The sequence below is a fragment of the Fulmarus glacialis genome, unplaced genomic scaffold (genome assembly GCF_000690835.1).
Source record: "Fulmarus glacialis isolate BGI_N327 unplaced genomic scaffold, ASM69083v1 scaffold42506, whole genome shotgun sequence".
In the NCBI taxonomy this organism is placed as follows: domain Eukaryota; kingdom Metazoa; phylum Chordata; class Aves; order Procellariiformes; family Procellariidae; genus Fulmarus; species Fulmarus glacialis.
The window spans coordinates 52,453-77,468 of NW_009220791.1; the positions used below are offsets into that span (position 1 = coordinate 52,453).

The 25,016-nt window shown below is 34.4% G+C and overlaps 1 protein-coding gene across 1 annotated transcript; it reads right to left on the reverse strand.

Moving 5' to 3' along the window:
- Nucleotides 1–6,429: 6,429 nt before the first annotated feature.
- Nucleotides 6,430–24,665, reverse strand: UCHL5 (ubiquitin carboxyl-terminal hydrolase L5; the record flags this gene model as incomplete). Its single annotated transcript, XM_009580886.1, has 10 exons — nucleotides 6,430–7,035; nucleotides 8,820–8,918; nucleotides 10,908–11,021; nucleotides 11,484–11,586; nucleotides 12,691–12,754; nucleotides 14,365–14,495; nucleotides 14,575–14,636; nucleotides 14,723–14,848; nucleotides 22,720–22,825; nucleotides 24,602–24,665. Coding segments are annotated over 10 exons (914 nt in total), but the record flags the coding sequence as incomplete, so codon positions are not given.
- Between the last annotated feature and the right edge of the window lie 351 nt (nucleotides 24,666–25,016).

Genomic DNA, 25,016 nt, shown 5'->3' on the forward strand with positions numbered 1-25,016 from the left:
AAGTCAGAAATTGTTTTTAGGAGAAATATCTTACAGCTGTTTCATGTTTTCTTGTTTAAACTGGGATACAACAAGTATCTTGGTACCAGACTGCCATCAATAACATTAGCAGAAATTAATACAAATATTTGCTTAAAAGCACACTTAATTTTTCATTTACTGAACTGTAAATATCAGATACTGATAAAGTTGCAGATGATTGCTTAGTTATTGTCAGAGACATAACCCTAGCAATTAGCAATGTGTATAGCTAAAAAAAGAAGTAAAATGTTACCATAATCTCCAATTGATGTAACTAAAGCATAAAAGAACTGTATAAAATATGGAAAATACTTGCTTATCATGGCAAAACATTTAACTAGACTTGCAAAGTTCCATTAATATAACAAACTCTATTAGATCTTAATAACATAGGGAAGTGAGATTATCCAGATCAGACAAGAGGGCTCTACTGTTAAACTGTTTTTCAACATTTGCGGCTCTTCCACATAACAGAAACCTACCTCAATTTCACTTAACCTTGTAACTGTAACTCTGTGGGAACAACTCTGCATTATCACCACTTTCGCTAAATAAGAGATTTCTTGAACACAAAAGATTGAGAATGCTAGCAGAACTTACTATGAGCTATGTTGCTATTTTTGATCTTAAGGGATAAAAATACATTAAATAAAAAAAAAACCCACTGCATACAGATGACTGATTTAAATATCCCTATCAGGTGTTCACAAAAAAAAAAAAAAGAGAACTATAACATATAAACATAACTATTTCCTTCATAGCTGTTTCCCTATGGATGCATTTCTATTTATATTTTATTTCATAAGAATGCTCAGGGACATCAGAGAAAAATCTCTATTTTATAATCCCGCATGGTTCCCATCACAAAAACGCATAAACTTTAAGAGAAAGACGTTTCACTAGCAAGGTACAAAGTGATCAAGCCCACACATCCTTAACAATCTAATTTTGACTGACTTTTTTTTTTTTTAACATAAATAACTTTTTTGCTCGTCCTCTACAAAAACTAGTATCTGTAACATACTTCCACTATTAGTAAAACTTTTGTTGCTATAATTATTCAAACTCTTCTGAGCACTTTGTAAGGATTTACACGGGATACAGCCTCTTAAAGTAGCAAATAATGTTAAAATGCTTTTGCGGGAACACCAGCATTCTTTCACAAAAGTATTTAGTGAACACAGGCTATAAACTTGACACTTCTTCACTGAACTTTCCTATTACGCTTTTGAGGTTGAAAACAAATAAAAGAAGTTGATCAAGATTCCAACAAATATTCTTTGTTGGGCACATCTATTTTACTCTAGGAGTAACTGCATTGTCAGTTTGATGCAGCTTAGCCATCCTACTTACACCCACTAATTTTGAAGGGACTTCTTCATATACAAGATTCAAAACAGTCTGACAGTATATGCGTCAGCATCAACTCTAATTCCTCCAGAGATCTCCTTGCCTTCAAGCTATTCAGGCTGATTAAGCAAGCACTATTTTCACTGAGTAATGGAACGAAGAGTTTCAGCTTTCTCAAGACAAGATTGAAGAAGTACTTCCAACTCTGAAGAAGACTAAAACATTCTGTGTTTGAGGTTCATCAGAAGCCCGAATGTTCCATACAGCTGCCTTACAAATCCAATAAGGTTGGATGCTACCGCTGCCATAATAAAACATACTTTAACTTACAAAGAGGTTGATCAGCCACTTACTTACCAATAGAGATATACAACATGACTGAGTTTAAGATGAAATGTGAAAGGTACTTAACCAGGTAGGTACCACACAAGGCTTTGGAAATGCCTAGAATGTAGAACTGTTTCCCTTCAAATCCAGTAGTAAGCCAACTGTTAAAGAAGCTGCAGGATAATCAACTAAAAAGATTTCAGCCATCACAGGAGTAGTTTGAGGGATGTGTAAGAATTATTTCGTATCTTTACATTCATCAAGTCTAATCACAGAAGCCACATAAGCGTTAACATGAAACACTGATTTACTGATACAATATTGGGATAAAGGACATAAAGAGCTCAGCCCACACTGTAAGATCACACCTGAAGCCTGACAAACATGACATGCACACTAACACATGCCTCGTCTTGGACAGGTAAATATTGTTTTTCACCACACCAGTCCTCTATCACTAGCTAAAAAGACAGGATTTTTGTTTTCTGGCAAATGAGTATAACCTAAAAGCAATAGGTGATTTGGTATTTTGAAGTTTTTGTGCTAATTCTGTTACTTGGTCAGGGAACAAGAGAGAATACCTCAAAGTTCACAACCAGTGCCGCTGAGAACTGCTTCTTCTCAGCCAGTCATCTAGAAATAAATACAGGTCTGCAGGTTCTCTGGATGCACTACACAAACCATGGTAAATGCTCTTAAAGCTCAGGTTCATAGTCTAACTATTATGATTAACATGAGCTAAGATAATTTTTCATGTATATTTTCCTTAGCCTGTAACAAATGAAAGGTAACACACTTTTAAAACTTTCCTTAACAATGACAAATGCAACTATGCTTAAAGATTTCATTACTGGCTGCAGGTAAAACACTGACTTGAATTTATCATCACATTGTCAGCTGTACAAAACTTCTTACAAGATAGGAACATTTCAAACAGCTCCTTCACTTGTTGATAATCAACCATTTTATGTAGTGCTATGACAAGACTGCCAAAGCCAACAGAAGATATTAAGAGAAATATACTTTTACAAATCTTACGGATAAAAAAATTACTTAGCTTTGTCCCATACGGTTGAAATAAATACACGCTATCTAGTCTCCCTTTCCTTAATATTTTTCTACTTTTAGTCTCCACTTATGTAGCTTTCATAACCCCACTGCTCAAAGGTCATATCTTTGGAATATACACCACTACTGCAACTAAAATAAATTAAAAACTTCTTGTTTTATCCATTGTTCATTCACTCGTAAGAGTATACCAACACTGCAGATTTAACTAAGTCACTAGGTCCAAAAGGCTTGCAAAGATAAGGACTTCTAGCACTTTAATCCTGGAAACTCAGGGATAAATCCATTGTTAACTAATCAATGACCTTCAATATTACCCTGCAAGGTAGTAAGGTAACACACACGCAGCATAAGTTGTGGGAGGGAAAGAAGGATAGCTTCCTACAGAAACAGTTTTGAGGAAGCTTAGAGAGGATTTATGAACACTATATTAAAAAGTAGCTTAAAAATAAGCTACTTTCAAATTTCAAATATCATTAAAGATTTGTTGAAATTTTCCAAGTGGAAGTCAATTTCAGAAAACACTCCAGAAAAGACATTCAAAAGGAGAATTTTGTATAAATAAGTGAATACAATATAATACATATTCCATCTCCAGGTGATTTTTTTTTTTTTTTTTTTTTTACAGTTCTCTCTTTGTCTTTGTGTGTGTCGGGAGGAGGGAAATACCATTTTCTTCTATCTTTTCATGGATAAATAAAAATTTCTCTATTGTAACAGTCAAGTCATATTTCCCTTTTATTTCTAAGAGATGAAAGTCATTAAGCATTTACTTTCTGGAGTGACTCCATTTTTATTGACTACATTCAGATAAATTGTACAAAAGTACCCATAGACTTTATATCCTCCATTTTCTACCTCTACAGCATCATGAGAATAAATAAATCTGCTATTTGATCTGACATTTAAGAAGCCGATATGTATATGTACAGATAGCATGACCATTTTCCCTCCAATACCCATATATTAAAAGCAATGTCATGAACTTCAAAGAAAACCCAGATAAGCTCATTTGCACTACTAAATGAAAGACCCAGTAAAGAATTATTTCTGTAGAAGTTTCAGATGTTGCCATTAAAATGGAAGAACTGCCAGTAACAGGTCATTTTCATGAACAGATGTAAACAAGTATAAACACGTATTCTAAAGATACAAAACCACTGGCTTTGTATATGCTTGACAGTTTTCATTTTTCAAAATCTGCCTGTCTCCTTTCACAGTGCAAAAGACACTGTCACCAGTACCACAACCACCTGGATCCAATCTTTCCTCTAAAACTTTGCTCTGCTCAAGTTCATTCTATCTGACTTTTCTGTGACCAAAATAAAATTTTGAGTAATACATTGGGGAAAAAAAATATTTTTCTCTGAAGAAAACACTTAATGAGTCTAGTGGTATGTCTTACTTCTTTCTTCTCACCCTCTTAGCCAAAAAACAGACTACTGCATTTTCATGTGTCTTTGGGCAGCTATTCACTCATAAATCAAAATACTGTTGAACATGAAAACTTGTATTTTGAATTTGTACCTGTAGACCAAATTTGTATTTTAAAATAATTCATGTACAAAATATAAAATGTTACCCTGTGAAGGAAGAAATCAGGCTACAGCAGGATTCTTAAATTTTTACGTACTATGTTAACACTGGCAGCCAGAGAACAACACTGTGAGATCACACTGAAGTTTTGCATTGGGATTTCACGTTAACAAACTTCTAGCAAATGGGAGACACACTGACCTCTTTTGGGCAACAGGAAACAGCAGCTGTATGGCAGAATTCTTCACAGAAGCTGAACTTATTGTTTATTCTCATTATACCCAAATTTCAGTTCTGACAGCTACGCCACACCACGTTTATACCAGCAGAAAGTAGTAGCCCTTGAAATAAATCAGAACACAAACCTTTCACCATTCTATATACAGCAAAATACAGTATCTTAAAAAACTGTAAGATGGATTAAGGCCCAAATCTCTATCTTGATTTTTTTGGCACCTTTAATTTGGTAATTCATCAACTTCATATACAGCTTTACATTCATGTGACACTGTCCTAAAGGTAGGCAACATACAAGTAATTGCCTTTAAAACCAAGATACACATAATGAAAAATGGTTTTACAAACTTGGTGAAAATGGTCAAAAACTAGCATACGGGTTTTGATCAGAAAAAAAAGATTCTATAAAATAACAAAGTACACCAGTCTTGAGTTGTTCTACTTCTGTATAAAATACCCTTTTTAAAAAAAAACATTTTTCACTCACACATTGGACTAACAAATTTTGTTAAAATTTGATCTTTACATCCATCCTGTTTTTTAATCCACAAATCCAGAAAGTTTGCTTGCAATATAAGTTATTCTAATTTCTAAAAAAAAAAACCTATAAAAAATTGTTGACAATTGCAAAAATAATTTGCTGCTTTAGCAAAATTCCTTTTCCTCTTGTACATGCCCAAGCATGCAAATAAAAGGAGAATGGAATAACTTCAGTTGAATTCCACATCTATTATGGAATAGCAAAATTTTATTTTAGAAAGTATCAAAATTCTCCAAGAATGTCAGGATGTAGCAGGAATCATCAGGCTACCATTTAAAAAGACAGACAAATCTTTTCAACAGGTTGAAATGGAATTTAGAGTACAATTTTAAGATCAGAAATGCCTCTTACACAGAAAAGAGTCTTTCACTTCCCCTAAACAATACTGCTACCATGAATTACTAAAGTAGGGAACTCTCAACAAACAGTTTATGTTCTCATCAACCTGACTGATTTTGTACAAAACACAGACATGGATCTCATGTTCTTTTCTGAAAGAGTCTTACCCTTCTAGCCACAGCAATGACTCAAGTGGATCCTTTCAGCAGTAGGACAGCACAGTAGATGTTTTACTTCTTCGGCCAAAATTTTATCCTGTCAATATATATGCAATGTATATGAAGTACTAACAGATAACAGAATTTGTTTCATATCAGGGTTTCAAAAAATTCTCTAAATACAGTATATTCTCATCATACAAGCCTACAAGACCAAAGTATGCCTACAGTTCAATGAAGTATGCCTATAGGCAAAGTAAACGAAACAAACATCTTGTACTGGTTTTAAATGTCTTCCAAACAATCCAAGTTCTTTTGCTTGATTTTCTTTCCATTTCTTGTCTGAGTCTTTTAGGAAGAAACTGAAAGTTTTCTAAATGAATTTATATACACTATACGCTAACAGTATTTCAGTAATTCAAACAGTATGTATTGTTACAATGGCCTGTTACTATCCTTACCAAAACAATTTGCCTATTCATAGTTCACATACAAGCAGCACTAAGAAGGTAGGACACCATGTGAGCTCCATTCCCCAGACGTTCCCCTTGGTCCATGGAAGACAGTTCTGGCATCTTCCATTACAACGTTGTTATCAACAAGAATCTTCCATGTTTTTTCTTATACTAAATTACCTCCCAAGGTCAATTAAAACACATTGTTTTAAAGACTTAAATTTAACATACTCTAGAACAGTACTACCTTATATCCAAGAATATTAACTCTCCAAAACAATAGCGTGCCTTCTTTCTAACCCAAATTTAGAATGTATATACTCGAAATCACAAGGCTGATGACCTCCAATACATATCCTAATCATCTTATCCAATAATAAAATACCACAGAAGAAAGTTTGCCAAAATAAAAATGGGAATATTTATTATCTTTTCTACTAAAGCAATGCAGATCTTTTGAGATTATACATTGGTCTTTGCAAATGTTTCTACAGCTGAATTCATACTTTTCAATTTTGTAAAAAAATTAGACACATACTTCATAAAAACAAAGCCACAGCATATGTCACCGAACAATTGGATAGTATTATAATTGTTAGTAGGGATGAGCAAAGAAAGCTCATGCTTATACTTAAACTCTGGCATTTGTATCGTTATCAAGTGGGACAAAATGGGTACATTTTCCTTGCACATTTTTAGGTCCACTTCCCAAGCTTTCAGAAATCAGATAGACTTAAATACTGAATTTGACCAAGAGAATCTAAACATTACTTAGCAGTACTACATGCACAAGATGCAGGGGAAGGAAGAAAATTAGACCCGTGCATACAGTACAAGACAAACTGTTACAATTGTCAAACGTGCGCTGGACAAAATTTAAAGTTTATGAAAAGTTTTATTTGTTGTCATGAAAATAGTTTCAGAAGCACACAATTGTATGTATTTTGCAAAGTCATCTTCACTTAGCCTCCTGAACTTTCTTGGCATTCTGTTTTTCTTTTGCCTAGAAAACAAAAGGGAGATGATTTTAAGCTCTGATGAGATAAAGATCATCTTTTTGGAGCTTTGAACAACTACTCATTACATTTTTGAACATTCAACAAAATATGCTGTAGAAAGAGACATTTTAAATGTAAATTCAGACCCTTCAGAAGTATCCTACTACTATTTTACTAAGTTCATATATAAAGCCTTTTAAGAATACACAGAGGTTTAAATATATAATATGGAAAGAAACGATACAATCAGGTAAATTCCATAGGGGAAAAGGAGAGGTGAAAATAAGCACTATTTTTAAAACATAATTTAACCTTCATTTTTCATACCTCCATATTCATTTCATTTAACAAAGAAATAACTCTTCCTAATGAAAACATTTTATGGCACAAGAAAACACTGCATTCAGATATACTGATTATCACAAATTAAACTCTGAAGCAACCAAGATCTTAGTTTTTTAGATCTTTCAAAAGAGCAGAGTGGAAAAAAACCACAAGAGTTCCTACCAAGATATTTGCAAACAGATTCTCATATAACTTGTATCAATTGATAGACAGTTCAAATTGACATGAAACTAGCATTTTCTTCCTTATGAATTTAGTGAAAAAAGATTAGGCAAGAAGAGGGGACAATTCAGACACAACACTAGCCATCTTTCTAGCAAAACAGTTGTTCATTCTGAATCAGACTACTGCTTGTTACCACTTATTATTGAACAGAACTGGATTTAATTCAGAGATTTAGAATTAAGATCCATTATCACTAGCTGCTTGGGTCCACTGGAAATTTACTTGTAAAAGAAGCTTGACAGTGTTATAAACTACTGGCCTGCAAACATAGTTTAAGTAAATTCAGCTAAAGAATGTACTCATTAAATAATATTTAACTCTTTTTTCATTATAATAATACAGAGATCCTTTTTCAGTGTGAGTTCAAAATTAGGGATACTGTCTATGGCACACGAGTAGATACAGAAGCCAGCACTGATCGTATTACAATTCAAGTACTTGACTAGCCGTACAGTTTAACAACCTTGCCAAAGTGACACTTTAATAAACAAGCCTTAATACAAACCTTAATAGTAAATCAATGTTAATAGCTAGACACCTTAAAAAGGGGAAAACAATGAGCCAATAAATCAGCGTAAGAACAGAGAAAATGAAGAGAACAAATTTCAAGCTACCTAAATTACCAGAACCTCTGTGCAAAGGTTGCCATCTAGTGTTGACAGCTAGATAAATCAACAAAACTGAGTATTAAGAGTCCAGGTCGGCAAAAGGGATCAATCTTGCACATGTAAACATTTAAAAAATCTCCAGTTCAAAAAGGGATATCAAGATCGTATGGGGAACTCTATGACATACTAACTGGAGCTACACATCACAATTTTAATAGGACTTTTAATTTCCCGTGTAGAAAAGCCCGAATCACGTGTCTCTTGTATTGTAGCATCTTATGCCCTGTAATGTGATCGTTTAGCTGATATTGAATTGCCTCTTCCTGTATCACCCTCAGAAAAATTTGTTTAGGTTATCAAAAAGGAGATACAGTTTGCCTTTGCATAAGAGTTGGTCCCACAATCTCCAGTCTCCATTGGAATTGTGCTTCTTGAGAACTGCAAGGGACTATCAGGTAAACTAGCAATATATCTCAATGTAGCAGTTTAAATAAATAAACCCATGCCACTTATGCTTCCAAGATATTTGACTGCATTTTTAATTTTAAGTAAAAGGTATGAAGAATTATAATAATATACTGTTTCTTAAAAGTCAGCTAGGAAATACTCACTTTTTCTACTAATGGTATTAACTGTTGGTGCTCTGCTAGTGTCTTTAATAATTCCATGATGAAAGGCAGGTAGTTATGTTTTCTCCTAATATTTTCAATCTAAAAATAAATTAAAAGCATTAACAGAAGTATTATATGGCTAAATGGGGATTTTTTTCCCATCCCTGTTGTTGTCCCCCCCTCCCACCACCACGAGCTGTAGTTCTTTTTTAAACTTCAGCCAGCTAAAAATAAAGTTGAAGCAATAAAATTCTGAGCACACGGTGAGAAAGTATATGCCAGATGAATTTACTCCTCTTAAGGCACAGATTTTCCTTACGGTCTTTTGTCATACTAGCGAAAAACCCCTCAATAATTAAGCAGGTTATATGGGTTAGCCACTGCTGTAACACTGACAAGTACTGTTATCTAAACTATTAACTTTTTTTTCCCCTCAACTTAAAATTGCAATTTGACCTATGTATTTTTACAGTCTCTTGCGTAGTTGTGGCCTCAGCCTAGGCTGAAGACTTAAACATTTCTGTAATGCAAAAGCATAACTATTTTATAGTTATACTAAACACTTCGCAGCTTCTACAATGGTTCAATCCTTCAGAAAGGTAGGAGATTGTTTGGTTTTTCAACTGAGAGGAATGACGTCCATAGACCCCAAGTAGATATCCTAACATAAAAAAAATGTAGACTTTTAAGCAGTTTCCACAATATCTCCACATACAATTAGGAACTTAAAAGGATTTTTTCCCCCCAGTTTCATTTGTTTGCTTACTCTCATGCTTGGTAAAGCATATGCTTTGGCATTTGTGTTTTTGTTTTTGTTTGTTTTTTAATAGTTTCTTGAATTGCATCCTGATGCTGTGGAACAGAATGTAGTGACACTGCTTTAGAGACAGATAACAATAACACTTCACAACTTAAACACATGTACTGTAGAAATATATTTGAAATTATCATTAGAATTACTGAAGTCTTGGTCTGTACCTTCTAGAAACTAGTGAAAACATTTCTTTCATTTTTAGTGAAAAAACACAAAATCTAGTGAAAACATTTCTTCCATTTCTTTATCCTTTGATACATACAACTTTTATCTCAAAACTTATTTTTAATCTAGCCACTTTCCATTCCCCCCCCCAAAATAGGTTAAGGGATTAAAAAAAAAGAAAAAAGATTTGGTTACCCAGCTTTTTTTCCCCTCAAAACATTCATTTAAAAGTATCAGGGAATTATCAAAAAAGTTATGAGTGATGATCTCAGAGAAACTTTCCCATATCTCATTTTCATTAACATCACATGTCATTTCAAGGAATGATATACTTTCAGTGCACACACATAAAGTACTTATTTAGGAAAATGCAGAACATGCCATTTGTGTCTTCCCTGCTTCCCACAGAGGAAAAGACAGCAGGTAAACTATAACAAAAGAACAATTCAAGTACCCTAGGAGAGCTTCTTCACTAAAAGCTATGCAAGTACCTATATGTCAGATTAGGAGATATATGTGCAAACACAGAATGAATCTATACACAAGTTCAAAGAACCTCCTGATTAGCCTTCATTATCAACTGATGCATCAACATTCTTCATTACTGACAATGAGAGCTGGAAGAGCTGATATGAACGCTCTGCAGAAAAAAAGAGTTATGACTAACACGTCAAAGTCCTTCTAATAAAAACAATCAAAAAAATCCTACTTAGTAAGAGGCCACTGTTACATATAGTAGTGTAATTAGCAAGTCTAGCGAGAAAAGGCTGATCAGCTTTCTGAGGCACATAGAGCAATTTCTTTGTAGGAGTTCTAGAACTCACTGTGCTTAAAAAAATATTTTAAAGTGAGAAGGATACAAAGAAGTGGCAAAACAAAGGGAACTAACAAAGACCATTACAAACTGACTTGCAAGCCTTAAGCTAAAAGGAAGCAAACTGGTAATTAACCTGTAAATTCAGGAATGCAACATGAATTCACATAACATTGTCTTTCTAGTACTTACCCAGTTCCTTCAGATTAATTGCAACAGCCTCCCATAGATATAAAAGCTAGCTTTTTCTTACAACTTTCCCAATAGCTTAATCAGAAAAGCAAAGGCTACATACCTTGTATCTTTTTAATTTTTGGTTCTCTTCTTCAATTAACATCTGGTATTTTGCAACTTCTGATTGTATAGAACTTAACATATTACTACTTTGATCTGTATCCATAGGCTCCTCCTTCCACAGAACAGAAAAAATTAAATGGATAAAGTTACTGCATTTTTAATTTTTTTTTTTTAATTAAAATAAGTCTTGTCTTCAGAGTATTTATATCACAGAAAGATTCAGTTTTGTGTACAGTTATAGGAACATCCAAGAATTTCTGCAGTGATTTATAAGCAGATTAGCTCAGGTACTAGGACAAGAATAGTTCCACTACACAGCAAACTAGTCAAGACAGAGAGCCACAATGACATGGTCATACTGTACCAAGTGCTCAAATTAGCTCACTCAGAACTAACCAGAGCTGCATCAGTGCATCCACACAGCACTGCACTGGACAGATATGTAGTAATCCTTCCCTGCTTTTTTTTTAGTGATACTCCATTTGGAGCAAGGAAAGAAGGAGGTGAATAATAAAGTGAAGACGCAGAACTATTATCAGAGAACTACCCCAGTAACTTAAATACCATGGCCTACCTCTGTGAGTTGCTGCTGTAGTTCTGCAATCCTCTGCTCATATATCATCTTTCTGTCAGATACAATAGCCATCAAGTTAAACCTTATCTCACCTTCACTGTATCTAAATGAGGAACAAAAAAAAAACCAACCAAAAAAAACCCACTTTCAAAATTAATCATTAACATAACAACTCAAAAACCTCCTCCACAATTTCACTATAAGGGAATGAATTTTGTGGAAAAAAAAAAATCTAAATGGATATATTAAATTAAGTTGTGCTTCAGATCCAGTCTTGCCACGAAATAAAATCAGACCTCAGATGAGCACTGTCCAATATGCAACTCCTAATAACCTCCTCTCCCAAGATACTACTATTCCTGTCTGTGGTCACAAAAAATAAACTGTCCAAAAAAGAAAACAAAACATGATATAGTTGACAACAAAACTTGCACAAGACTGCTGCACACAATAGTTTATACTTTTTCATTACTGTTACTTGTTAGAAAACGTTGGAGACTTCTTCAGACAATGTGAAAAATACATTCAACAATTAGACCAGCAGGCCTTTCAAAGTTTAAATTCTCCAAATGTGATTTGGTAGTAATGTTTTGTTTATCAACAAAAAGACTTCAAGTAAAAGACTTTGAAAATTTTCTAAAAATGGCATAAAAATCAACTTTATTTCTAACACATTTGGGGCTGCAGTTTGGGGTCAGAGCCAAGAAGTAGGAAAACTTCTATAGTATGTTTGTCCAGCTTAGATTTCTAAAATAAGCCACATACCTAAGGAAAACTTGTTCTCTGTAAATAACAGCTGTATGGATATAGTTATTATCTGGTGTTTTTAACTGTAAGCACACACCCAAACTTTATCCATGGTAATGGCATTCTTAGTTTTCGCTTGCAAAGACCCACAGCTGTCTAACGGAGTTAATAATCTTGGTCTTCCTTTTTCAGAGTACTAGTAGGATCTCCCTTCGCTACACAGATACCTACTTTGATTAATCATACAGGAACACAGCGTATTTGAGACTTATCTATCATCACATTTGGCTCATGTTAGGCAATAGGTTCTGAAGTCACACAGTGATATGCACGTAAAAATGATGCATAAGTGTCATTCCTTAGAAATTCAGTTGAAAGCCTTTAATTGAAGGAAATTAAGAATAAGGAATTTTTAAATATATATAAGGTGCTGTATTTTAAAAGCATCGTGACCATTTACTTTTGTATACGTTTCTCTATGACAGGCCGTACAGCACTTATCCAGTCATCTTGATTGCATGCACCTAGAAAAAAAACACAAAGAAAAAAAATTAATCTTCTTTGCAAAATTTATTGCAAATTCAAGACTTGTATAATTTAGGCTTATGCAGCAACTTCAGAGTATGTAACAAGTTTTTCCTTGGAAACTGCATTCTCAAATTACTCAGGTGATATTTTAGGAAGTGGAAGACATTTTTTAATAGATAATGTACTGGCCAAAGCAACAGAGCAAAACTAAATTTTAAGGGCATAAGCATCTAACATTTATTTTGTTGATAACAAGAAACAATGGGGTGGGAGGGGGGGAAGTATATTATGTAAGATTTTTATGACACAGAAGAAATTAGTTGGTATGACAACATAAAAGTAGACAGCAAAAGAAAAAAGTATGGATAGTTACAGCTGTTCCATTTAAACAAAATAAAGAGTTAATGCTATATAGATGCAATACAATGTTAAAAAGTCAGACACAGAAAAAAATATAAAAGGGTATATGATAGATAACTTGATTTTAAGATAAACAAGAGAATAACTAAAGGTGATTTCATAAGTTGATATGCCTCTCGAACAATTTCAAGACCTTAAAGCAAATGAAAAGACTCATGATCTTGTGACCATAGAAGTTATGTTACTGGTAGGTCTGCAGACTGTATAGTCTCTTTAGCCGGACTAAAGATGAGATTTAGCAGCAAGCCACTACTCAGCCTAAAAATAAATACAACTGTCAAGAAAATTGGGAAAACACTCTGGAAATAAAGTGTGGAACATATTGAGATTATATCAGACTCAAAAGAAAGTGCAGACGCATGATAGGTACTGTAGAGCTTTTCAAGACACAAGACGGCACACATACCGCAAGTTAAGAAAGATTACAAAACACAAAACAGGAACAAGTCTTACAGAGAATAAAACTATGCTAAAAGTAGCTATTCTTTTTTAAACCATTGAGAAAATATTTGCTATCTAAGAAGAAAGAGGGTAGTGTGTAAACACCAGCCACTTAACGCATAAAAAGTGTATGGAGTCAGCTGTATACATGCTCCTGCAGAAGAACAAATGATAAAATAAATGGATAGTTTATAATCAACCTGGGAAAAAAAAAAGCTTTGAAAACATGACATGGGAATATTCTTGGGTGACAATACCACAAAAAGGAAGATGTGGGGAAAAATATTAGCAAAAGGAATTGCAGGCTATCGGTAAGGAAAGCCAAAAAGATTACATAGTTTTACCAGGTTTTGTTAGAGACAGCTCAGAACAACAACATATTTCCTCAGGTAAGGAAAGCAAACATCCACGAGAAGTGCGTTATGTAAACTCCTCTCTTGCAACAAAACTATTAAGGTATTAGAGGCCCACTGGATTGCATGGCCTGTTCAATTGATTGCTGAATGAAAGGAGAGAGAATCAGAAATGTGGAGGAAGCAGGAAGAAAATTGCATTTTCAGACCAACAAAAATAAAACAATATAAATGACTGCAAAGAAGTACAAGCCTGAATAGCACATTAAGAAAACTTTAAAGAAATGCTTTATTTTAATAATAACTTGGTTTGCTCCTATAACGTACAACCAATTTGTTGCCATAAGCTATTGTTAAAATGAAGGATGTTCAGAAAAAATATAAAGTATTACCTAAATCAATTGGTCCTTCCCTTAAGCCATCTAGTTCATATAGCCGTCCATTAACAGGAACATAGCTTACAAAGTGAAATGCGTCTTCTTCTTTTGCTGAAGACTTTGCATCAAATTCAAACATCTGTTGTCTGCAAAGAAAATTTTAAAAAAGACCTCAGATTAAAAAGAATTTGCTCAAATTTTGCCTAGATTTAAAACATGCATTACCTGGCAAAACTGTTATGAACTTGCCGAATCACTTCCGAGTTGCTTAGTGCCAAACCTTTCATCTGAAAGTAAGTAACAAAATTAAATTGTAAGCCAACGTAGATATAACACTGTAATACTTAAAATACAGAAAATAGTAGGCACCTACCGCAGCATCAAAACTTTGTGAAAATTCTTTAAATTCTGACAAAGTCTCTCCTAGATGGATATCTTGATGAGCACAATTTAATAGCACACTTACTATGGCTTGAGTAGCACAAGCATTATTAATTACCTAGAAAAAAGTGTTGAGAATTTGTTCAGTACTGGTGATAAAAATTTAATTTAAGCTGGGCAACATTTTTCATTACAAACACACACTTTCTACGCTGATTCACATTAGAGCTTCACTTTAAAACAGGCAGCAAATCTAGTCTGAGCAGCCACAGAAAAGCCTTTGCTGTAGGAGACTAATAAAATGAACGCTGGATGGCTGTCATACACAATTCATTGATAAAACTGTATTTCACACCTCTACTTAGAAACTCTGTCATTCTACTGCCTCACGACCGCCCTAAAAGGACATAGAAGGAATACAGGAATCCTCTGAACTCAGTGGAAAAACAAATATAGTACTACTCAAAGCAAGCTGCCCAAATTACATTATTATATCTATGGTTTTAAAAAAAAGAAAAAAGTCAACTCTCCCAAAGAGAATGTCCTTCAAATAATCAGAATTCCTACCAGGAGTAGGAGATCAAAAAAATACTAATTTTGGGCAATAAAGCACTTTATGGAACCCAGAATTTTTATAAAAAGGTTGCATTGGACAAAAAATTTCAAATGTCCTAGGGATAAACTCATAAAATTTAGAGGTGTTCCAAGATGTAAAGATTTTTTTAAAGATGGTTTGCTGAATAATAAGCCATATGAAATTTTAGATTTTTCTCTTGTTTCTTGATTTATAATATACCTATCCTTTTCAACCTAACATTTAAGTTACTAGTTTGTGTGACTTAAGTGTTAAATATTCCATTTTTAGAAAATATAAACAAACCCCTTCATTTTACAGCCATGTCTTTAATGTTGCTTAGTAATACCCAAACTACAGTATTTAAAGAAAGAGACTACAAGGATTATTAAACATAATCTGAGATTTAATTAAAAGCATAGTAATCAAATGGTATAAGGCCATAACACAAGAAAGACTTCATATTAGCAGTTTTTTCTCAGTGAGCTATAGGCTAGGAAAAATAATGTATCTTCAGTCTATGAGACTATTTTGCAATTGAAAATGCTACTTAAACCTTAGGACTGGGACAGAGGATGTTGATTTTGTATTAAAAAAATGAAAATTAGTTTAGTGTTGTGAATGCGAAACCACTTCCAACAAGAAAGGAGAAAGAAAGAAAGAAAAAAAAAAAAGAGGAAAAACAACCAACCTGTTTTACAATCAGAGCTAGTCCCTAACAAAGGAAAACCTACTATGTTAATACTATAAGCCACATCATATATTCATTTTCTATACTTCAGGGTGTTCTCAGTTCAGATTATGTCTGTATAGCGCAGATGATAAAGCAATAATAAAGCACTTAATAATTTAAGAAAAATACAATCTATTTGACTGAAATGGTAATCAAGGGAGTCAACTACACATGCAGAACAGATTACAGCAACCAAAACTCAAATTAAACAAACTGCAGGTACACAAGCTAAAGGCTGGAGTTCACACAATTACAAAATAAAGGACATAGAAGGAAAATCCATCAAGGGCAGTGAAATAATGAACAGCAGCAGAAAAATTAAAAACCACAGACTATTAGAATGACATAATTTGAGAGAATTAATACGATAACATGGGAGAAGGACCCAAGAACTAAAGCTTATCTGAGATATGACTAGACAATGGTATCAGAGACAGTTGTAAAAGTAGTACTAGGATCAAAGTGGAAAGATCCTAAGTGGATTAGAGTGGGCTAACCTGAAACAGTGGTTACAAACATTGTAATTAAGCCGACAGAGAAAGGAGAAATAAGGCAGACACTCCTATGGTGAAGAACTATTAGAACAGTGCTATTACAATGAAGGGAGGGTCACTACAGCAAATTGCACTTGTTAAATGATAACTAATACAGGACATTATAGGGAGAGACAGCACTAAGTGGTAACTATTTTTACTGAAAAAATCAAGATGGAACAATAAATTGCTCTGGCAGACTGCTAACCCAATAATGACTTCAAAAAAGGGAAGGGAAATTAAGAGATTCTATGCCTAGAGGCAAAATCAACACAGAAACTGCGTTGGACCAGCTGGATACAGAAGCTTTAACCAACAGCAAAAATAGGAGGAAAAATTAAACTCAGCAAGGAATTTGTGGTCTCATCAAATATTTGCCTTTCAGCGTAAATATATTTTTGTATTCCAACTACAGTATGAGAGGAGTCTGTTTAACTATGTAAGGACCAAGCTAAACAACCTTGTCTTATTGCTAGAACATAATATGCAACAGATGCAGATCTTAGACCAGTGGCCCCCAGCTGTTGAAATGGAAATACATTATAGAACTACAAATACTCTTCAGAAAGTGAGAGGCAGGAGGTAAAGAAAAGGCAACAAGAATAGTCCTGTAGCAGAGGAACAGAAGCAAGTGCAGGTGATACGCACAAAAAGACAGTGTGTTCCTGGATTTAGATGACATGAGAACTACCAAGATGGAAGAAGGAGGTACCTAGCTAGTGGTAGTTCATGGGCAGGGTGAAGAGCACAGAGTGAGGAGGTGGTGATTGCAGTACCAAACGTAGATGACTGCAAGGTTTATTTTACACACAGGCACAGCATCCTATCAATGCACACAGCCAGTCCAGCGCTGCTATACACACAAGCCAGTGAGCCCCTCGAGAGAGAAACTGGTCAGGCTACCCATCTACCCTAATTTCCACTGTATCTCTTACTTAAGGTGTCTCAGCGTTGGCAGAAAACATTTTCTGCATTTAGATAGCATGACAATAGATGCAGGTTGTCCCAGAAAGATTTTTATTTTGACTTGAGGAAACTTAAGAGGATTTTCTGTATTTGTCGAGAAATCCCAACAATTGCCTGTGTATTTCTGTCCAAGAAGTCCTGGCAAGATATTTGATTGATCAATATTCAGGACTCCAACTTAAAGCAGATACCCATATTTGAAAGATTTTGCTAGCAAAACTACAGGGTGTATTTAATAATATTTGGAAAAAAAAAAAAAAACAACAAACCACAAACAGGTAGATATATGCACATTAGTGAGATGATCTCAAAAAAAGAGAAGATTGCCATATCACCAAGTGAAGCTTAGTTTAAAACAGACAAAGGAAACACCTAAATAGGTTACTCTGGCACACTCTTCAATTAAGATGCGTAACTTCATAAGCATGCACCTTTCCCTAAGGATCCAATGCAAGTTTCTGGATCAACTTAAGGCTGAAGCACTTTAAGTTCTTGACTCGCATCCTCTATCTGATGGATTATGTATTTTGTTTTTCAAAAAACCGTGGACAATCCTGTGCTGCAATTGGTAGTATAACCTGCAAATCTCTGGGATGCTTAGTAAGTGAACCCCAATGTTACAAAACAGTTGGCTTTACAAAGCTCAACGTGAAAAATTCAGCATTAGGACAAAGTTCTGAAACTAATTCTTGTTTAAAAACCTTACCTAATTTTATTTATTTATTTTTATTCCTTTGGAATAAATATATAATCTTCCTGTAGTTATATTCAATTACTGAAAATCTTTCTGACTTTGATTAGATGTGTTGCAAGTTCATTTTACTTCTTATAAGTTATCTGTTATCCCAAATTTAGCTTTAACACGGATATCTGGTCTGTCTTAATGTTACCAAACTTGAAAATGTCAAATTTTTTTTGTTTGAAATCAACTGAAGTATTGGAAATGTTAAAAAAATACATATAATATGCTTCCATTAGTGGCACAAAGATAACTATTTTTGTTTTGTTATTAACAGTATTATTTAGAAGATCCTCGTTCTGAAGGTATATAGATTTTATTCCCAATTAATGAAGTTAATGTTTTATTATCACAATTGTAATGTTCTATCATCACAACGCAGCATAAAATAAATACATGGCGCAAAACATAGGCACGATACCAATACTTCAATAATAAATCCTGAAGAGGTTATTAGTACATAAGCCTGCAACAAGGGCATTCTTTTTTGTCAAGAGACACTTCCGCTTCTGCAGTGATCAGCACAGAATACGGCTATTCAAAACAGTGCTGAAGATAGCTGAATATACTGAGTGGTACAATCGTGTAGCCACTCTGTGTAAAAATAATAGCAAGGGCCTACTTAAGCAACACAGAAATCAGGAAATTCAGAGTTAAGGCTGAAATTGTATCCTTAACTCACCTCATTGTGCCTAGGTATCCTAGCTCAAAGGGTATGTAAGACCATCCAGAGTTCTGTGGCCTCAAATAGAGGACCAAATCATACCTAGGCATAACAGGGAGGCCAAATTTAACATGAGTGCACATAAAAGTGACCATTTAAAAAAAAAAACAAACATCCTTTAATACGCATGCATATTAGAGATTTTAAAATTCAACCCCCCCACATACTCGTGATTTAACTTTGAATAAGATCTAGTTGTCATTTGGAATTCAACTACAACATCATTATGAAAGTGGATATGAGCAAAATGTGAGCATGCACAAGCTTCTTATCAAAACTCCGTTTCCTAATGCAATTTTGAAGATGTTTTGCTAGACACATTTTGAGAGCTGTAGCCTTTTACATCTAACTAAAGTTTCCCCCCCCAAAAAATGGACCGATTTTTAAGATGGAATATTTAATTGAAATTGAACAGAAACGGAGCCATGCTGTAATAGCATCACTTATCTCCCATACTAAATTGTTGTTACATATTAACAGTTACTTGGTCTTGCTCATACAGGATTCAGAATGATACTTCAAAACTTCTCTGCACTAAAACGGATTGTACCAGATCTCTTTAGATGGTAACATTTAAAAGAAGAAAATGTATGGGAAAGGAAAGAGAGCCAAAGACTTCTTGAGATTTTTAGGGCTCCAGTGTCATGACAGTTTTGAAGATACAGATCAACAGACCAATAATCTTGAATGTCATAAAAATTTTGCTAACCCAGAAAACAAATCTATTTGTTCTGGAGTTCCAGCCTACAAATGAACATACGGTTATTTTACTCATCACTTTTGTAATTAAACAAATCTATTTGTTCTGAGGTTCCAGGCTACAAATGAACATATGGTTATTTTACTCATCACTTTCATAATTAAGAAAAAATAAAAAGGTCTTGACATCTGAAAAAGATTCTTGAAAGATAACAAAACCCCATCCTCAAAGCCACCATAAAATTGGACTTAGAACACGCATAGTGAAAATAAAAAAGGCACATGAGCCCAGTTGTATGATAGCTGGGAGGAGTTGCTATTTTACAATAGAAATATTTAACATTAATGCTTGTCTTCCCTTGTGCTCCTGGGTGACTCAGAAGGATTCACAGACTGCAGTTTCAAGAAATGCGATAACCTCAGCACTACTATAAAGAAACTCCTGTTCTCTCCCACTTACCTTTTACCAGCTTTGGCCTGCGCAGACTCACTGAACAAATACATCTCATAATGTGGCAGGAGACCAGCCCAGAAAATAGGCACAGAGAATCTACAGAAAACTGCTGAGTGATGAGCTGCACTGGCTCATGGAAGTTCAATGAGCAGCTGATCCATTGCAAGAGAGGAACAGAACCATGAAGTCAAAAGGAGGCAGGTTGGGAGGACCAAGACATGCTGCTGTCATCATCAGCAAATCATCAGATCAGCCATTTGCTTGAGAAAACACTACCAGTCCTCAAAACATAGCTTGTCAAGTTGGATCTCTAAGGCTAACCTCCTCCAATGTGAAAGTCACCAGAGCTAAACCGCTATTACAAATCCCCTCAAAATATCAAAACCAGTTTCATTTATCTGTTGACTTTTGATTTTATTTCTTTGTGACTATTTCACTAGTTGTTTAGTCACAATATCTCAGTCCAGGCAAAACTGAACTGACATGAAACACAAGCATATATGTGTCTACAAGAAATGTTTTGATTTTGCTAAGCCACTGCACTTGACTAACAGAAAAAGATATTCTAATTTTAAACTCTTTGCAAGTTACTGATGAAACATATATTCCATGCTATCAAGTGGCATAACCAGGTACTACTATTTCAAGATAGTGAACACTTCCAGAAGTTGCTTTCCATGCTGAAATTAATGAATTCTTAAGAGTCACTCCAGCACACTCTCCTTAAAGGCAGCAGGTGAAGGAAAGGAAAGATTAGAAAGTTCCTACACTTCCACAAAGAGGTTTCAGGCTTAAGAAAACAGTAAAATATGAATGCTTCAAAGCAAGCTACAAAATAAGGAAGACTGTTCATTGTTAGCCTTTAATTTTCTGCTTTTGTTAGCAAGTCTAACGTTACCCGAATTTTCTGATGTACATTCTGCAATCCCAACTTAAAGCTCAACAAAGCTCCTCTTAGCTACTTGCTTTTAAACACAGTGTCATGCTTCAAAAAGGGAAGTGGAGAGTGGAAGAGAGGAAAAAAAGCAAAATAAGCAGAGCCAGCAGACAAATGCTTTGAAGCTTTTCAGCATCCACAAGAACAGCAATTCTGGGAGAACCTCATCGACTCACATGAAACAAGAAAGATGAAATCCCTTGAATGAGGGTAAATCTGCCTTCATCTTAAAAAAAACTCTCTAGATTCATATCAGAGTACTTTCCTCCTGCCACATAACTACCCTTTGAGAGTTATATCAAGCATTTTCCCTGAGGTTCTTTGCATCAAGGCTATTCTGTAGCCACAGCCTACTGATGTATGTTTGATTAGGTAGAAATCACTAAACCAGTGTCTATCAGACCTATCAACCTATAAAGACATTTGGCAAACTACTGCTGATCATTGTATCATAAGAATGGTTGCACACTCTGGGACTCAAGAGCTGCATCAGGGGAAGAATGAAGAAAACAGTATTTAAAAAGACCAAGGAATAAAGTCATCCACAATAGCATGAAACAGTAAGGTGATTATAAAAGAAACAAATTAAAGATGATTATCTGCACAAGAGAAGCACATGTACAGAGTAGCCAGAAGAGCTATAGATACACCTAATGTTTCCATTGTTTTCCATATTTCTATACTTTTAGCTAGAATTGTGTGGAGACTTCTTTATATCCTGAAATTTACACACAAAACACTTCTGCATTCGTGGGGGGGAAAAAAACCAGAGAAACAAAACCCCAAAACCAACAACCAGTCTATGCATCAGTCTTCATATAAAGCCTAATAATTTGCCCTTTGATATGAATGCTTTGTAATTAACACGTGTAGGGTTAACAGTTCTTGTTTGGACTGTTACATTTATCACTGTTTGAGAAGCAGGTCTTGAAAAAGAGCTAAAAATATTTATTAAATACTCCTACTTTCATTCTGGTTACTTTCTCTTGCTTTTATTGCTTGCAAACTATATGCACAGCAGCCCATCAAAACGAATACAAAATTTCAGTACTACTCGGTATTTTATAAACCACAATGGATTACATTAGCAAAAACAATTTTTCCTGTAATTTCTAATTTAAACTCACCTTTCTAGTTTAAATACTTAAAACTTTCATGCCAAAATGGTCTGCAAACTCTTAAAGGAAAGTATTATCCTAGAGTTATGCTGCCCTGGCTGCAGAGCATTTGAGAAACACAAGAAATAAAAACTGGACCAAAACAAATATTTCTTCCTAGAATTTGTTGAAAGTGGTTTCAAAAAAATAATTTGTTCATTCTGCTGAGAACATTTACCAAGTAATTCTTTATCGCATAGAAGAGTTACTTACTCTTATAGGAGAGGGCTGACAGATAAATAATAGCTTTACTCTTCCATACCTGATGATATTTTTGTCTGACTTGACAGATCAATCTGATTTGCTTTGTTAATCACCTTTTAATACACAGTTCCTAATCTCACAGAATTTGCTAAAGTTATTTCACCTTGTAAAATGTTAATATTTGTGTACATATTAACAAAAAGTTTATTTTTCAGTATTAAAAGCTATGTTTCGTGACATATCTAAGAAAAATACTGAACTTGCCGTACCTGTTTAGCAAAAAATATTGTATCCAGTCTAGAATCCTGAACAACAGAACCTGCTGGTTCCTCTCCAGGCTGCCACTTGAAGAGGAAAATCAGCCCATGTACTGGCCTAAAAAATAAAATTGATAGGAAAAAAATTACCTGTACTGATGAAAAATATCAAAGCCAGAAATCTCTACTATAATTTAACTGTATGCTGGTACAGTAATTCTGTTAATTATTTCTTTCTAAACATAGGGAACCGGCACTGAAATTTTCAGATGTGGTCTTTTAATTAGGCAGAACATACTTTAGGCTTCTTCCTGTATACGCTAAACAATCCCAATCTGAATTAGCATTTAGTCAGTAATTTTTGTAAATGAGGACCAGTTTTCCTGGTTACTGTAACTATTAACAGTTGCACAACACTTATTTGAATTTGTTAGTGATAAACAGCTATCAAAACATTTGTCAATCATATACAAGAGCTGATAATCCTTTCAGGCATAAATGAAATATTCAAAGAGGAGCTCTCGGGAAACTCCGTGCTTTGAGTTATCTCTCTGAGAAGTAAGAGAAATCCAGTTTTCTCTTCTACCAAAATTGTGTCTTTTCAGACTACATGTCTTGCATAGTAAACAGCTTTTACTGCATGTTGCACTGTGTTTAGTATTCCCGTAAAACAAAAATTTATTAGTAAAGGAAACAATTCTTACAAAATCTACATGTACATTAAAGCAAAAACTTATTCATCATATCAACCTGAATTTAAGGTCATCCCCACAAAGATGCCACAAAAGGTTTATCTACAAAAACTAAATAGTACCGTACTGCATAAGAAACTTTTCCTAAGCTCTGACCAAAGTCTGAGATGTCTTTTTAAACAGTGGATCAACTGAGAGAATTTGAAAAATGCTACATGTTATTATAGTCTTTTAACTATTAGTGTTTAAGATAAAATATTGTACGTGTGCATGGGAAGGAAGGAAGCTGGCCATCAATTAAGATTAGAAAGATATACATCTGACAGCACAAGCAAGCAAAGCTGTTATTTTATGAACAAAACAGATAATACTCTGATGAAGGATCATATGAAGTACATAGTGCAAGCAGCAAATAAACCACATCTCAAGTAACATTTCTGCCATTCAGGTGTCACTTGTCAAATATCTTCAGTCAGACAAAGATTCTAAAACTACATCTTCTGTACTAATTGCTACATATTCCAAAAGATTAATTATACAAGCATAGGATATCCGCACAGGAATAGAGCATGGTCTGGGTTAGACGACATTTTGCTCTTAAAATCTTCTATGTGAACACAGGTAACACTTAATGCATCACAGACAAAATGGTAGAGGAATTAATATTGCCTAACGAGGGCAGAACTGTTCCATACGGTATCAATCATTGTCAGTTATAACAAGATTATTTGCCTTCACATACATATGGAAGTGGTTCTGCAGGAAAAACAAGTTACAAAAGTACCTAAGTACAGTAAATTAATTTATTTAAGGCAACAGATGCAATATCATGTTATGGGAGGAAGACGGGAGATAAAGCAAGGAACAGAAGTTTGTCAAAGAATTTGTCAAAGGATATAATGCAAGCCAATGACAAAATCATTAGAAATCTATTTTCGCATTCTAGCTGCTATTAGCGTCTCTTTCCAAAACCAGAAAAAGCTAGATTAAGTACCAAGGCATTAATAAAAAGTAATTTAATTGCCAGGTATTCAATTAAATCAAAATCCTGCGGAAACTTCTGCGGAAACTGAAGAAAAACAAAACAAACAAACAAAAAACAAAAATCCACCACCAAAAAACCACCTGAGTTTAGTACACATTCTTTCAGCGACTTCAGACAAATGTGAATAAAAACCATACAGATTAGAAAAGTGCCTTACTTCAATTTTTCAAAGTTCTCTGGTTCTAAACTCCATATTTCTTCAACTTGTGCTCCTCTACAACCTGAAACAAGGAAAGATACATGTTTCTTCAACTACCCCATTTAATAGGGACGCAGCCAGTAAAGACAGACACATGAAAGAACTACGGTAACATTTACAACTTGTATGTCCAGGTTATGGAAAAGTCTATTTACAGGCTTTAATGCATCTTCATTAAAAAACCAAACCAACAAAACAAGACAGGTCAAGAGAAATTATAACACAGTTGCATTTTAAAAAGCAGCAGAGAAGATAAACATATCTTTGGTTACCTCATGTCCTTTGCTCAACTGAGAATAATACTGTTTTTAAAGACATTGTCAGCTAGTCCAAAGCAGAACTTAAAACATCTATCTCCAGAGAAAGACCCATG